This window comes from Rhipicephalus sanguineus, chromosome 3 (genome assembly GCF_013339695.2).
Source record: "Rhipicephalus sanguineus isolate Rsan-2018 chromosome 3, BIME_Rsan_1.4, whole genome shotgun sequence".
NCBI lineage: Eukaryota > Metazoa > Arthropoda > Arachnida > Ixodida > Ixodidae > Rhipicephalus > Rhipicephalus sanguineus.
The window spans coordinates 136162456-136179332 of NC_051178.1; the positions used below are offsets into that span (position 1 = coordinate 136162456).

Genomic DNA, 16877 nt, shown 5'->3' on the forward strand with positions numbered 1-16877 from the left:
ACCTGCCCTTTTGATACGTCATTTATGTAAATAAAGGTAGTCTTCGTTTTGGTCTCGAACTGGCTGGTCGCTTCTTATCTCGCTTCCGGCTCGCGCCTCGTTAAGCCTACACGTCATCGTACCCCACGTCCCGACAAGTTGCATTCTATTAATTCCATGGAACTACGCTCACCGATACAGGTATAAAAAATGAGTGCCACTGTGACCACAACAACGTCGATTTTTGAATACCCAAATCATACATAGCCCGCGCAGCGTACTATGTATTCGACATTTAAGCGTGTATGCCCTGCGTACTACAGTCCGGAAAATGCGGAATATTTTGCCAGCGGCGAGTGTGCATTTAACGAGCACCATTTATGGCTCCATCTATACCGCATAAATCAGCTCACAACAGTTCGCGAACCATGGAACTGCAGCTGTTGTGTATCAGGGAGGAAAAAAAGAAAGACATGTTCAGATTCACTTTCGTCGCTCCTGTTATTTTTCTGGTTTGTTCTGCTGTGCAACCAAACGAGCAAGCTCGATCCCTACCTCGAAGCCACTAACGTCGCATTAGATTTAAAATTGCATACACGTCTCAGTAGGGAGTTTTAGAAGAGCGTATACGCAGAGCTATGCGGTAGCGTTTGTCGCGCTACTGCGCATGCGTCGAACGCTATCCTCTTGCGGGCCCCCGTTGAGTGACGGAAATAGCGGGCGTATACGTATCTTTGCCTACGCTATCCTAAAACTGCCTAATAATTGGGTTGTTTATTCCAACAGCAATGGCACACCGTTCGGCAAATGGCACGTGTTGGAGAGTGCGATCGAACATTAGGCTCTCGCTCGTTTCTTCGATATTAATATCATGAGGATGGGATAGCCGGCTCTAACGTAGCCTACATTCCCGTGGTTTAATAAATAAATAAATAAATAAATAAATAAATAAATAAATAAATAAATAAATAAATAAATAAATAAATAAATAAATAAAAATTAGCGAAACTAGCACTAAGCACTAGGCACTATCCTTGAAACCGCGAAACTGGACGATTCTGAAGACTAATCAGGTTGCTTTTAGGTTGTTTCTAGGCTTTAGCTATAGGTTGTGAGGGTTGTTTCTAGGTTCCTTCTAGGTCGTTGCTAGGTATTAGCTAGGTGATGCTAGCCCCGGCACGGTGGTCTAGTGGTTATGACGACTGCTGACTCGAAGGTCGCGGGATCGAATCCCGGCCGCGGCCGCTGCATTTTCGATGGAGACGAAAATGTTTGAGGCCCGTGTACTTAGATTTAGGTGCACGTTAAAGAACCCTAGGTGGTCGAAATTTCCGGAGCCCTCCACTACGGCGTCCCTCATAATCATATCGTGGTTTTGGTACATTAAAGGGACGGACAACCAATTTTCATGTTGCCCATTTTCTTTAGCGCAACGGAAAGCTTACCGGTGAGAGTGTGTAATCACGGAACGGTAACGTGGAAAACGCCGTGAAACATTTGTAATGACAATTTTTCAATCTGCGGCGAATATGAAGTCGTAAACACAAGTGACAACCCATGCTGCAAACAATGAGAGCGAGAGCGGTTCGTGTTCGAGCGCGGCGGTTTGTTGCGCATGCGTGCACTCCGCGCGCATGCGCCGCGACTCTACATGTTCCACTGGTTACCGCGAAGGCAGCGCCGCTTCTCACCGTGCAACTACTTTTACCTCGTAAGCAGCACAATTTAAAATAGAGCGGGGACAGATAGTAATACACATAGTCTAATTTTCAGGACTTATTATGGCGCGCATGACAGCATGAGACTACGTGATTAAGTACAGCAAAAAGTGATCGACTCCATAATCCAGCTTCAAGGCTCTTCCGCTAGGCTGCGCGACATACCGGATTTTGTTACTTTTAAACACGATTTTAAAATATAAATTCTCCTGACAACGCAAAAAGGATGCTGGAATTTGTCACTATGTTTTACTGTCTTTTCATTTTTACCAGGATCTAATCACACGTTGTGATCAGTCCATTTAAACCCCACATATTATACTAGGTGTTGCTATAGGCTCATTCTACATTGATTCTTATCGCAGAGAGGTTCGAGTTAAACCACGCACAGTCACAGACGCGGCACGGATGTCCAAACTCCAGAGACTGAAACTCGCGCCGAAACCGAGCGTTCGCAACTCTCATAGATCTACGGGCACGTCGTCGTTGGCGTAGGCCTTCCATCGCTTCGGGGTCTTCTCGTAGCCGCCGCTGCCTTTCCCGTTCCCTAGTGTTGGGCGAACTGTTGTCTGAGAGGTCGCACAAATTTCTGCGGCACATACCCGTTTGTTGGGCTAACTGTTCTCTTCTTCATTTTTAGTGGACGAGTGGTGAGTAGTGGGATTTACCCTATTTCTGTGGCACATACCCGTTTATTATATATCCGTTTATACCCGTTTATAGGGTCGCACACATTTTGGATGTATAGCTTCGCTGTTCAAACTTCATCTTCTCAGAATAGTAACTCGTCGTTCTTGTTGTCGTTGTTGTCTCAACATTGAATTTTGTTTACGATGCCCCAACAGCGTTTGTGGCACCAGGAACCATGAGCGTATACCCAAAAAAAACTAATAATGTTTGTGTTTGAAAACATGCGTGGGTGCATGGCGATCTTGAACGACTTCGTCCATTTCAAGCGCTTTTGATCTTAGCATGACGTTGCTCCCATTCTAATTGCGACAGTTAATATTGCTTAATTACCGAATGAGGAAACGCTGCCACAGTACACGAGTTGAATACCGACCAGGGAAACGAACCCGTGTCAGTTGTTGCGCCTCTGAACATAGCGGTTCCATCCACAATGCAAAGCCAGTGACACGACATATAACTGGAGTATAATACAATGTGCGCTATACATCATACGCTGTCTCGTGCGGTGTCGCTTGTATAAGTAAATATGCGCAGGTGTGGCGCGAGCGATCCTCCTTGCGGAATAAAAAAAATGCCCCCACCTCCCCGAAGGGAATCGTGAGGAAATGCGAATGCATTTCTTGCGCCGAGAGTACGCGGCGTAGTAATTTTAATGACGTAAAGCTGGACACATCGACGCGCTCAAGTGTCTCCCTTTTGGGCGCCTCTTTCAACGAACGCTTCCTACGTGCGTTCGTAATCACCTCAGGGATGTTGCCACCGCCTTCAATGCAGCACAAACGCGTTTAGAACGCGCTGTTTTCAGGCTGTGTCAAGGCAGCACAAACGCTACAAACGCGTTTCAAACGCACTGCATTGAGGCGGTGGCGCAGGGAGGAGAGAGAGCGAACGGCGAGAGAAGGAGCGGCGAAGCGCTGCACCTACCCTCTCCTATACTCTCTCCATCACGCGGGAGCTCCGCCGAGCTTCCGCGATGCGAGCGCCCTCACACGCCAGAGCGCGCTCCTCCTCTCCACTCACTCTCCGCTACTCCGCCCGCACCACCTGCTCCGGTTGCTAGGGGCGAGGATAAGCGCGCGCGCCCGCAGCTGTTGCGATGGCAGAGGGAGTGAGAGCGGAGAGGCGCGCGGACAACGCCGGATGCCTCACATAGCCCGACTAAGAAATGCATTCGCATTTAAAACGAAAGAATTCGTTCGTGGAAGTGTCGTTCTCCGGTGATGGAGATGTTTAGCAGCGAGGTGTTATTCGGCAGACATTCTCGAATTTCGCCATGCTGTCATCTCGGATTGACCCTGGGGGCTTCTTCGGTTTGTCCAAAATGCCGCCGTTACATAATCTGGCAATATGAAGGAATTTGCCAATGCTCTGTATAGTGTATACCTATGGGCGTCGTATGCATGCTACCAGCTCACCCGCCATACTTTAATGTCTCCATCATGTGGATATTAATTTATTTTCAATTAATATTTAGATCTTACGCCACGTTGGAATGTAAATGACGCTGACCTTAATTTTTTTAAAGGCGAAGCTGCTCTAGCTCGGCGTAAAATGTCCGTCGTGACTCAGCAACTATCATCATCATGAATCGGCACGCACTCTCGACATCCTCTCCTACATCTTCGCCCTCTTCTGCTTCACTACCAGAACACGTGCGCCGGTTTCTCCGGCGTCGCCTGTAATAACATTGACGGGTGAGAGAACGAGTACTGAGAGAAAGAAAGAGAGAGAGAGAGACATAAAGAAATACTTTTTACGGGCCGAGATTCGAACCCGCGTACCCTCGATCCGAAGGCGAGCGTCCTAACCACCAGGCTATCCAAGCACGCTAGCAGGGCATAGCATATCCTTGTATAGTATAGTGTAGCAAGGGGGTGGGAAAGGGAAGCGAGCGTGGGGAGAGGAGATGTGATGGTGAGGAGAGACTAAGGCATAGTATAGAAAATATGAGAAAGGGAGAAATAGATCTAGAGTATGAAAGAGAGAATCAAAGTAAAAGAGAGAAAGAAATGGAGAGATAGAGTGAACAAGGATAAAAAGAAGGAGGATAAGAGAGAAATAGAGAGAGGCAGAAAGGGGTGAATGAGGAAGAAAGATAGAGAGAGCAAGAAAGAGAGAAAATAGAGAGAAATAAATGTAGAAAAAAAGACATACAAAATACAGAGAGAAGAGAGAATAAGAAAGAAATAGAGGAAGAAAGCAAGAGCAAATTTGCAAAACTTAGCAAAACAGCAAAATCCAGGACTACATAGGTGCCCGTCGAGAGGAGGCTCCCCTCCTTTCTGGGCTGTTGCACGGGAGTACAAAAGCTGACGTCACAGCCTCGGCAGTGTATTTTTGGGGGGTCACGCATGTTAACAGCCCAGAGAGGCTTACGGCGGCTATTTGTTATATATATATATATATATATATATATATATATATATATATATATATATATATATATATATATATATATATATATATATTGCAAGATATATCTTGTTGGCACTGACCGACAGTCACCCGGCTCTGCTTACTTCTCACTCAGCTATCCGCCTTTGCATGTAGCTGAGTGAGTAAGCAGTAAGCCCTGGTGGGTTATCTGCCAGATTAAATTTTGTACGAACGTGGCGACGACAGAACACTCGGCTCGACGGCACGGCCGAATTTATGTCACAATTTTGAGGAACAGATAAAAATATTAAATGCGAAGCATTTCATAGCGAACCAAAGGCACTTTGACCGTTTCTATGTATCTATCTAGCCGCCTACGTCTGGGCACTCTTGTGGTCGTCGTCTTAACTTCGTATATACCATAATTGGCACAGGAGGATGTGAGTGTATGACGAACACGATTCACACAGGTCGCGACGTGAATAACATGAACTGCCTGCCGCGTACGTCATAAAACCCTTTCCACCTGTCACGCGTGGCACAGAGCACTGCACGGACCGTGACTCTCGGCCCGGGCCCGTTACTCCTTCAAGTTTACCCGCCCGAACACGGCCCGGTGACTCAAAACGAGACCCGGGCTCGGCCCGACCGCAGATCGGGCCCGACAGGGGCCCGAGCCAATAATATAGGTGGCGTTGCCCTAACATAGAATCGACAGCAAGGCGTTTTAAGTGCCAAATATCTACGCTTTGTTGGCGCATGATTCTCTATTGTACTTTAACCTACGGTAATTTCATGTAAAAAGGGGCTCACGGTGGAAACAGTTGAGTGGGCATACTAGGTACCAGGAACGTTTGCTCGGCAGTGGTATACTGCACCTATTTATTCAGCAAATGCAATGGGGGTCATCAATGGCATTTTGTAGCAGATATTGTAGCAAGGAAAGCGATCTGCAGCGCATTTTCAGTGTCGATAGGGAGCGCAATAAAAACAGAGGAGACAGAGAACAGAACGCTCTCTTCACATTGTTTTTATTCCGCTCTCTATTGAAATTTAAAACTTGCTCTAACGACAAAGCCAATCGTGCACCCTTCTGGATATGTAGCACCTGTCTTCAGCATATTAGCACCTTGCCACAGCAAGAGAAATAGAGGAAAAAAGCTAAATTTGTGACCTTTGTTGTAAATACAGTAACCTAGATAAAAATTATAACGAACCGCGTCCACGACGTGTACTTTCAGAAATACGTATAAGCAGCCGAAAAGAAGGAAAAAAATCTATTTGTTATAGCATTCTTGTCATTTATCACACCACTGCTAGTATATACAGTCTATAAGCTTTTCGTGGCAGAGTTTGTAGTTTATTTCTTCATGTGTTATTTTGTGAAAAATCAAATTATCAAGAGATTCCTGCTTTAAGCACGCCATGCGCTGTTGCATCACATATCCGGCCGCGCGGAAGCTTCTTGCGCTGCTTGCGCTAGCCGCAGGGGCGCACAACATCTGCCTTGCGAATCTTGAAGGCGTCTTAACTTTCACTACTGGAACAAATATGGAAATATGGAAATGTGGAATATGGTTCATAATAAGAGCAGAGAATAAAACAACGCGAGGAGATCTAGGACAACAAAGGAACGAAGCTTTTGTCCTATCGTTTTCGTTCCCTTGTTGTCTTTGTTCTCGTCGTGGTGTTTACTCCTCTGCCCTTGCGCAGTTCACCCAAAAAATCGTTTACCGAGGAGCCCAGCTTAAAATTGGATTTCGGGGGGACACACCTATTTTCGTGTGGTTTTCATACCAAACGCGGGTTGGCATGTATTAGTTCATGCTGGTTGTGTCGTTTATAAACGCCTCTCTCATATGCAAACACGTTTTGAAGCAGGGTGACTAATTCGACTTTTTTAGCCTTTATTTTCATACAGAGGTCGCAGAAGTTCTCGTCATAAATGTTCTGCATGATCATGGTGCCATTTCTTTTCGCCATTCTAAAAGCATGGCTCACTAATTTATTTTCAACCTTTCATTTTCTCGACCATCTTGGCATTACCGTCGGCAAAACGGTGGCTTTCTTGGCCAGTCTCTTGACAAACGTGCTCTACACCTTCTCCACCGACCCCGCGAGACCACGATCCATAGTTCAGTATAACGCTAGAGCAAGCGGCGCGCTAGGTTAGCGCGCAAGCACGCTCACATGAGCACCGCGAGCATGAGCACGCCCGCTGCTGCTCAGAACGCGCGCACGAGCGCCTTGCGTAGCGCGAGCAGAAAACGAGAGGGGGAGAGAAAGCACACGCGCGCGTTCAGCGAGACAGAATGCATGCAGCCAGGGGCGTAGCCAGAAATTTTTTTCGGGGGGGGGGGGGGGGGGTTCAACCATACTTTATGTATGTTCGTGCGTGCGTTTGTATGTGTGTGTCTATATACGCAAGCAGAATTGAAAAATTTCGGGGGGGGTTTGAACCCCCCCAACCCCCCCCCCCCTTTGGCTACGCCCCTGCATGCAGCCGCAATGTAAACAAACCTCCGGCGGAGCGCAGTGCGCGACCGCATAACGAGATTTCCGAAAAGGGAGGCGCTTTTCAGAAAGGCGCAGCTGTGCCCCATGGCCCAGGTTTTTTCGTCTATAGCAAGGGGGTGCGAAATGGAAGTGAGGATGAGGAGAGCTGTGAGGGTGTGGAGGAGAGAGTAAAGCATAGCATAGAGAGAAATAGAGAAAAATAAAGGGAAGAAAGAAAGCGAAAAAGAGGGAATTTAAGAAAGAGAGAGCGAGAGAAAGAGATAGAAAGAAAGAGGAAGCGAGAAAGAAAGATAGAAAGAGCGAAAGAGAGAAGGAAATACATAAAGACAGAGGTTAACATAGACAAAGAAGACAGAAAAAACAGAGAGATAAGATAAAAATAAAGAGAAACAAAGATGGCTGCCCTGCTCCGCACTTCCTTCAGGCTTGGCACATCTAGAGTGAAGCTGTCATTCTTTTTTTTTTGTTCTTCCTCGGAAGAAACAAACAGGCTAATTTCAGCACGAGATAAATGCTCAATTGTGAGGTCATTTGAGGCAACCTGCAACTTGAAATTGACGTATTAGCGATTCATACGTAATTAAAAAGTGGACCTATTAAAATTAATCTATAAATAATACTGCTTGTAGGTACACACGACTACCACTAATAAGCAGTTGGTACGATTTTTTAGAACTACAGACTTTGAAATAATGGCCAGTATGCAAATAGTCGTCCACATGTTTAACACATGCACGCAAGTTCACATGCATTTAGACCGCGAGTAGGCATTGGCACAATTTATTCGCACAGTCAACAAGAACACTGGAGGTAACCCCAAAGCAAGCTGTCACCTGTACAATCACAAGTAAGTCAAGAAAGTGTAGCATTGAAGAAACAGCGGTGTAGCAATGGCAGTCTGAAAGTAGCTAAGTAGCACAACAAGGTGTGGCCTAAAGCTCCCAATTGCATACAGCAGGGAGAAAGATTACACCAAGCAGGACTGAAAAAAGAAAAAGCGGTTCCGGCCCTTTAGTATTCACTCCACATAAAAACAGAAATGTGACTTTGGTCTATGTGCAAGATGGATATTCTTGAATTTTTAAAAGCAAAACAACAAAACAAAAGCACACCTACTTGTAAAAGACTGCTAATAAATGTTGCATTGCAAGGTTAATAACAATGTGGGATAGCGATCGATTAATAATGCCACTTCATACTACATGGAAAGAAAAAAAACCTGGTATTGCTTTTTGAACACGGCCCATGTTGGTGAGTATGCTTCTAATGCTTCATCTTGCACTATCAATGTGCATAACAGGATTAACGCACCTGAAATTAAGTTCAGAAACAGTGCTATAAATTTTAACCTTGCAAGAAATGCCATGCAAAACAAATGGCTGCAGAAAGCACATGCTTGCAATTCGCTAGGTTCGGTCGAAGTAGTCAACATGGCCACCAGAGTGGAAGTTCTGATCACTAAGAATTTTAACCAGCTTAAGAGATGTGGCCTCCGGTGTTAGAACCCTACCAGCCTCAACCGAACCTGAAAGGTAAAAAACAATAAAAAAAATCAAACTCATCCATTCACTACATAATCACCATCCTTTTATACATCAACCTAAGTACAAGTGCCTCTCCCAGTTACCCCAACACATGTTAAATTGTAAAAACAGCACCAGAAGACACAGACAAAAAAAAGTGGACAAAACACCGACTCTTATCTGAAGTTTACGCATGGGATTACGCATGGGCGCATGTAGGACATATACGAGGTATATTGTTTTGTACGTAACAGAGAGGCTTATTACAACAGAATCTAAGATAATAATAATTGTTGGGGTTCAATGTCCCAAAATCACGATATGATTACGAGGGACACCACAGTGCAGGGATTTGTAAATTTTTTCCACCTGGGATTCTTTAACATGCGCCTCAATCTAAGTACACAGGACTCAAGCATTTTCGCCTTCATTGAAAATGCGACCGACACGGGCGGGATTCGATCCCGCGAACTTCAGGCAGAGGCGTAGGCAGAATTTTTTTTTTTTGGGGGGGGGGGGGGGGCACCTTCTTGATCTGAAGAGGGGGCCGGGCAGGCAGATGTGGTCGAGTGTCATTTTGCGCTCTGTATGCCATGGCAAAAAAAAAAAAAAATCGGGGGGGGGGGGGGGGAGGGGTGGCACCGGCCCGGTGTGCCCCCACCCCAGGCTACGCCACTGCCTTCAGGTCAGCGTTTCAGCAACATAATATAAGAAAATTGTGAGATGAACGAACAACAAAAATTATATATAGTTGAGAACCTACATCACATGTGTCAGCCGTCCATATGGGGCAAAAAGGTTGAATTCTTTTCCTTACAAATCAATACCCAACAATACACCTAACCGAGCAACATCTTCACAATTTTCTCAGTATATGTCATTTTTGTTGTTCTTTTATGCCATGATTTTCTTGCAGTATTCTTCTGAATTTCGGCAATAAACCTCAGTTGAAGGTCAGAGCTTCGCCTGTCATCCTCTCTTGTCCCTGTTTATTTTCTACGCTGTTGATAAGATTTAACATATATCACCAACTCGCCCAAAGAAATAATATCCTAACACACATTAAAACACTGGGCATGCAAACACGGACGCAATAGATAAGTCAAGACACCACAAACACCACGGCGTTTGCGGTGTCTTGACTTCTCTCTTGTGCCCGTGTTTGCACACCCTGTCTTTTAACATGAATACTTACATTGCATCTAGCTCAGATCTCTGTTATTCTAATCCTAACACCTCCTAGTGCAGCCTTGCTTTATGTCGACCACACCCATCCTACGAACTCAATTTCATTATCTCATCACCCTGTCTAATCATCATTCAACTGTGTTCCCTTTCCCTTAGCACCCATTCTTCTTAACGAAGGAATTACTGCAGGCTTCACAATAAGCATAAATTTTAAGCAAACCTAAGTTGCATGCCGATATCCTTTAGTTAGCACAGATGTCAGTGCACATGAATGCGTTGAAGCACGTTTCCGTGCGTGGATGCATCCTTTCTGTTACCTCTTGCCACTTCAGCAAGCTCCTTTACTCCGTGGTGCAATTCTCGCTGCATTGCCGTGTCTACAGGGCCCGGTGAGTAGTTCAGCACCGTCACTGTAGGATTTTCTGCAGCGATAATCCTCATGTACATTTGTCGAGCAGCTTTCCCTGAAAGCATCGATATAAAAGAATATGTTAAGGAAGACACACACACGAGCATTGCATCTGCTTGCACGGGAGTACTAAGGCAAAGAAACAGGCTGCCCATGTTTCAGCAGTGTTACAAAAATCATTCACTGGTTTTGCAGCACCCGTATTTATTGAAGCCCTTTTACACAGGTGTACATAAGTTTATTTACAGAAATACAAAAGTTTTAATGAAAATCCAGAGAAGTAGGCCGACGACCCAATTGAAACCATACACATAACAAGGCAGCCACGTATATGATACTCAAGGTAAAAATAAACTTTCGGCTGCAATGTTGTAAGCGCACAGATGCATACAAAGATGCAAGATTGCATTAAGAAACATAGGTGTGTATATGCAAGGACAGAAAAATGTGACTTCATCGCTTTTCCACTGCAAAATAACAGACTTCAAGAAAATCGAGAATGCAGAATTTTTTCACGGAGACCATAAAATACACAAAATTAAAGAAACTTAACAATGATCACGTGTTGATAAAATGCAGGTGATACTCCATTGAAGAAGTGTATTTTGCAGATTGATAAGGTTTCAAAATGTGCGATAATATGTTTGAACAACTGTAATTTACAATTAATACATAATTTTGGGATGCAGTATTACACACTCTGTGTCAAGGATGTGGCAGCTATTAGTAGATTCTGCGAAGCACTATTTGAACAGTGAAATGAAGTCAGAATAATTTTTAACAATATTACGCTTTAAGCATTACTGTTAAAAACCATGTAATTAATTTCATAATTTATAACTACTGTAAATAATTTTATTTCGCTATGTGAATTGTCTTCGTATTCATCTTGTGATATTACAGCTAAACAGTACAAATTAAATGTATTCATTATGTTACCAAATCTTATGCTAAGCGTAGTATGGTGAATTCCACATGATAAAAATGCCTTTTCTTACCAGTGCAGTAAATGCCCGCGCCAGCCATTGGCTTGACAGCGGCAAGTGAAGATATGTTGATAATGGTCCTAGAAAGGTTGGAGCTGTTCGGGAACTTTTCAAGAAAGGCCGAAGTCAGCGTCATAACAGACGTTACGTTGAGATGAAAGTAGTCATCGATTTCTTTCTCGTCGGTGAATTGCGTCGCATACTTGCGCACATCACCGATCGTGCCTACGTTGTGAACCAGCAAAATGCCGTCCGCTGCAGAAATCTTGGACCAGGTGTCCGTTATCAGCTTTCGGTAATCGTCAAACGTGGCCGTGGAATGATCCATAACTTGCGCGACGACTTCAACGCCGGGCGCATCTTGGGCGACGAGACGCTTGGTTTCATTGAGATTCTCGGCGTTGCGACCGGTGATGACAAACACGGAATTTTGGGCGACTTCTCGGCTGAAGGCCTGAGCTAGAGCTCTTCCTATTCCGACGCTCGCCCCAGTTATGATAACGTAGTATTTCTTCTTCCAGAATGCGCTCGCTGCGTCACCTGTTGATTCTGCCATCGCAGTAGTTACCGCGAAGATCCGACGGCTTCAGTGAAGAAATGCTGCGCCGCCCAATCAGTTCGTCTTCAATGTCCGAAGCTTTCTCCTTTCAACGTGCAGCGGCGTAGCGACCTCAAGACCTTGAAGTCACTCAAGAAGCACCGCCCAACACCCGACACAACGCTAATCTAACACCCCTAACTTTCATCGGCTCCGTGGTCGGATGGTGTTATCACTTTTAACAGCCGTTTACAACAGCTGAACGACCGGAGAGAAACACTTGCGTTGCCTTCTTCAACTGTGCCCTCAATGGATGTTCTTTTATGTTCTCAATTCTCGCTTCAGGCATTCTCTTTTGAATGGAAGGCACAATCGCCGGCTACCGGACAAGCAAAAAAAGAAGAAAAAAAACCGCGACCATGCACTGTGCCTGGCATGCCGGCCAAAATAACGAAACCAAAAGTACCTGCTGCGAATTAACTAAACATCGCAGAAGATGCAGTGTAGCTGAGCTCGTTATGTACCACGATGACCACAGTCGTGCTCTGTACGTCCTGTGGTTATCTTTCGTCTCGTCCTTCGTGCTGTTCTATTTTGCAAATGTCGCACCAAGTTGCCCAGACAAAGTCTCTGCCATGGACTCTGCTAAAAGAAAAAAGAAGACCTTACTGGAACTCCCGTGATCTTACGTATTATGATGCACTGTCTGCAAATGTCTCAATTTCGCACAACGTAATTCTAAGGCACTCAATATTACATTCCAAGAAAGAAAATAAAGTAATGTGTTGTTTTATGCGAGTTTTGCTAATTAATATTATTCAGATGATAATTGAATATTTATTTACTCCGCTGTCAGCGATGTTCCATTTTTTATCAGAATTAGGAAATTGCTGGCTCAAAATGCATGCGCAATTTGTTTTTGGTCGTGTTCATTTCGTGCAGAGAAAAGTAATACTTATGACGTTGGTCCTAGAACGTGGCATGTTGAGCGACACGTCGATCACGTTAGTGCCTTCACCAATGTGATCAGTTATGGTCATACTTAGCACACTGAGGTCAAGTCAAGACACGTTGACTATGAAGAAGGTTCAATTGATGCTATGCGCAATGCATCTTGCGCTTTCTTTCCGACTCGTCCGAAAAACTGGCAAAAACAAGTTGCGTCCACATATGTGGACGTTGCGCCTGAAGAAGATATACAAGAAGCAAAATAAGTTCAGTACTTGTCCCTCGTAAAATTTCTCCAAATAGCTTGCCCCACATAAAAAAATGCGTTTTTTTTTCGAGATAAAATGTGGGACATATGCAGGGTAAATTTCTTTTTTAGACAATACAATATTTTTGTAAAAATGCTATGACAGTCAGGCCCCTGTCATCTTCGCAGAGGAACTCAACGCCGAGGCGGAAAAATTTTACCGCACCGAAAGTTACATTCATATGAGTAATTAACGAAAATTAGTTAATCAACTTTTTAATTATTGTCTTGATTAAGGGCGGTTCTTTATATCGAAAAGTTGTGGAACGTGACAATTTATGACATGCCTATTTCTTTTAAATGGCGAAAAACGCACGTAATTTGAGATACTAACCACTGAAATTCAAGTTTAGGCGAAACCGAAACTGAGCGCACCGGGCGCGCAGGAAACCGTCATCCCGGTTAGATCAGACCAACGTTACTAGATGGAGGTGGATCAGACCCGAAGATGCACGCGACAATTTTTGAATAGGGGTGACGACGCCACCTTCATTTTTGCGCGCCGAACGCCGTGACGTCATAGATTCTGATGGCGTCTACTGGGGCCGTAGTTTCTAATTGGTAAAAATGAAGTACATTGACCTCTGAGGGGGTCATAGATTTGACATACCAAGTTTCAGGAAATTTTGTTGAGCCAATGTCCCCAAAATATGACGAATACAGTTTAAATTCGTGACGACACGCGTGGAAACTTCAGCGCGAAATTCAAAATTGGAAATTTGACCTCGACTTTCTCTTGTATTAATAAACTTATGATGGCGAAATTATTGACATATCGACGAATGCTGCTTATCAGTAAACATCGTCCCACCGTAGCGTGCACATTGTTGCGATAAAGCTTTCATCTCTGCTCTAACGAAAGTGCAGACGTTACGTCGGACCATAAGCTATCCTTTACGTGCCAGTGTGTTCGACGTGCCTTGCAATGCCTTGCAAGCCGACAATGTGCTTCACAACTACTAAATTTACACAAAGACGTCGATCCACCTCGTAACGCTTGGCTCAAAGCGAAAATCTAGCATAGGCTACTCGCCGACTGCTTCGCATGAAATCGATTACCATAATGCGCGAGATCTGCCGCTATTTCTTATTTAGCGTTCCTACAAAACGCTGAACTTCTGGACATGGCTTCTTTCAGATTAGCGGAATAGTGTTCGCTTAAAAATTCATTCTCTCTCTCTCTTCCTCTGTCTTCCTACCATAACCAAGTCGCAAGGTTATACGAGAGCATACAGGTTTTTATAGATTTCGTACGGCCATTTGGGATTACGCATGGGCGCATGCAGGACATATACGAGGTATATCGTTTTGTACGTAACAGAGAGGCCTATTACAGTCGCACCATAGAGCTTCCATTTTCTTGTATCTCCCCGTGTCCAGCTGTGTATACGTGTTTGTGACGGAGTAAGAACGGCGACAGCAAAGTAGGACGATGCTTTTATAGGCACCAAATACTGTATATATACTTATACGAACGACGCCACGGGACGTCAATCAGCTAAAACGTCAAATGCAGTGAGCTCAGCACTGAAAAACTAGCCAACACACTTGTGTTCTGGGTTCATCGGGTCGTCGCTAGAACAGTTGTACGAAGCGGAAAAATCGTTACTGTTGCGTAAGGCCACGAGCCACCCGTAACCGGCCTCGGTGCGCAGCTCATGGCTGGCGCTCTTCCTACACGCCTGTAGCACGGCCATGACGAAGAAGAGCTCGTCTTCCGTAAGCACACGGCCGTTCTTCAGGCGAAGTGACATGCCATGTGCCTTGTCCTGAAAGTGACTGCGCGCGGCACGAAGAGCCAGTACGTCGCGGAACCGATCGAATCCGGTGACATCCGACGTCTGCACACCTGTTAGGCACGACTCGGCGTCCTGGAGCTTGACGCGCGTCGATGGCGTGAGCCAGTTATCGCCTTCCTTTTCCGTTGCGTCGTCGAGGGTTACGTCGGCTGGTAGATGCAGCATGAGCATGTCGAATAGACATTTGCCCACGCGGGGATCAGCCCGCGGGATCTGCAGCGGGTTCGTGCCTTCAGAGAAATCTTCCAACACGTTGAAAACCAGCAGAGGCACGTAAAGGGTGTTTGGCTGGGGCTCGTACCAGCAGTCGAAGGCGAAGAATGACCTACGCCAGCGCTGCGCGGAGCCACGCGCCAGGGAGTCCAGAAAGGTGTACTCGTGGAGGGCCATGTACGTCTCGAGCGCATTCGCATCTTCCTTTATGGCCGGTAGGCTGTGTTCGTAGGCGGTGACGAGGTTAGGCTCGGTCACCCATTGCGGGCTAAAAACGCGCATATCGGTGCCGGCCAGAAGATTGCGTACGGCACCTTTTGAGGCGACGTCTAGGTACGGCGATGCGTCGGTGGTCCGCTGGAACGCGGCTTTTATGCCGCGAGCAAGGTCGTCATACTTGGCCACGGGCGTTCGCAGCTGGGTCAGGAGGGACGCGGCGACAAGCGGAAAAAGCGCCCTGTCCACGACGCGAACGCAGAGCTCCCAGCGACCCATAGCGCTCCGGCGTGAGCCGTAGACTAGCGTCGCGTAGAAATTCGTGAGATCCGAATCTGGAATAAGCGCCGACGTCTGAATCATGAGTCGTACGCACAGGTAGTTCAGAACCGTGTGCGTCTGTTCGCCTTTTACTAGCTTTATAACATTGTTAACGATGCCTGGCGACTCAATCAGCACGTCCGTTCCCTCCCCGGTGAATATCGATGTATTGGTGTCACCGAACACTTCGGTCAGAAACTCGAGAAGCGGCGACTGCGCATTTGCGACGTCCATCTTGGCATCGCCGCCCGTGTGGGGCCTCCACTCGCCGAGCTTTTCGAGGTTTGTGGCGAACCTGACCACATCGGTGGCATACACCGGCGGCACAAATTGCTTGCTCAGCGCTCTTTTCGCCGAGAACACGGACGAGGTGTAGAGGCTTATCGCGTGGTTGATGTCAAGGCGAACGGCGCCGGACGTGAGCATCTCTGGTGGCCCTACGGACACCACGTCCTTGGCGGCTTCCGTAGGATGCGAGGCGACTCCAACGCTAAACAGCGCCGCGGTGCCCGTCTTCCGAACCACTTTCGCCGCTGTTCTCCAAACGGAGATTTTGCGTATCGGTGGGGTGAGCGGGAATCCCTCGAGAGACACGTGGAACAGCAACTCCAACAGTGGCTCCCAGCCTACGTCGTCGATGAGCTTATAGTTCATACACTTGGCATGCAGATCGCTCATCGGCCCGCGCTTGTTTTGGATCAACGCGTGCAGCCTGCGTTCCATGTACACGGCATAGTCGTCATCGATAGAAACATCATCGGTGAAAAACGAGCTGACGGCGAACTGGCTGGTCCAGCGACTGCACACGAAACTATAGAAATCGTTACATGGCTTCTCTTCTTCCCACGACAACAGATTGTCCAGGTACAGGGCATCTCGAACACAGCTGGGCGAAGAGCACGTAGGTACCAGTTTTTCCGTTTTACCCTCAAACTGCCACAGCAAAATGATGAGCGCCAGCATGAAAACCATTAATACGCAGAACGCCACCGGGTAGAAATAACGCTGCTTGTACAATACACTAGTGTCCTCTTCCGGCTCCTCCTCGACAGCTTGAAGCTGTTGCGGGGTGCCGGTGACAGGACTACTGGCTTCTGGCATTTTTGCACCAATATCGGCGCTTTTCGGCTGCATCATCCAGTTTTTACC

The 16877-nt window shown here is 46.1% G+C and overlaps 1 protein-coding gene across 1 annotated transcript; it reads right to left on the reverse strand.

The window, feature by feature from the left end:
- Positions 1-8686: 8686 nt before the first annotated feature.
- On the reverse strand, positions 8687-12108 carry LOC119387231 (sepiapterin reductase). The gene is made up of 3 exons (XM_037654554.2): positions 11399-12108; positions 10309-10455; positions 8687-8805 (listed from the first exon to the last, which is right to left on the reverse strand). The coding sequence occupies exons 1-3, from the start codon at positions 11940-11942 to the stop codon at positions 8687-8689; spliced, it is 810 nt and encodes a 269-aa protein (XP_037510482.1). The 5' UTR covers positions 11943-12108.
- Positions 12109-16877: the final 4769 nt, after the last annotated feature.

Excerpts from the sequence above, each read along its gene's own strand:
- LOC119387231 (XM_037654554.2), bottom strand. The coding sequence starts at position 11,942 with ATGGCAGAATCAACAGGTGACGCAGCGAGCGCATTCTGGAAGAAGAAA. Across the intron at positions 10,456-11,398 it reads CGCGGGCATTTACTGCACTG|GGAAAGCTGCTCGACAAATG; the intron begins GTAAGAAAAGGC and ends CGATGCTTTCAG. Across the intron at positions 8,806-10,308 it reads GCTTGCTGAAGTGGCAAGAG|GTTCGGTTGAGGCTGGTAGG; the intron begins GTAACAGAAAGG and ends TTTACCTTTCAG.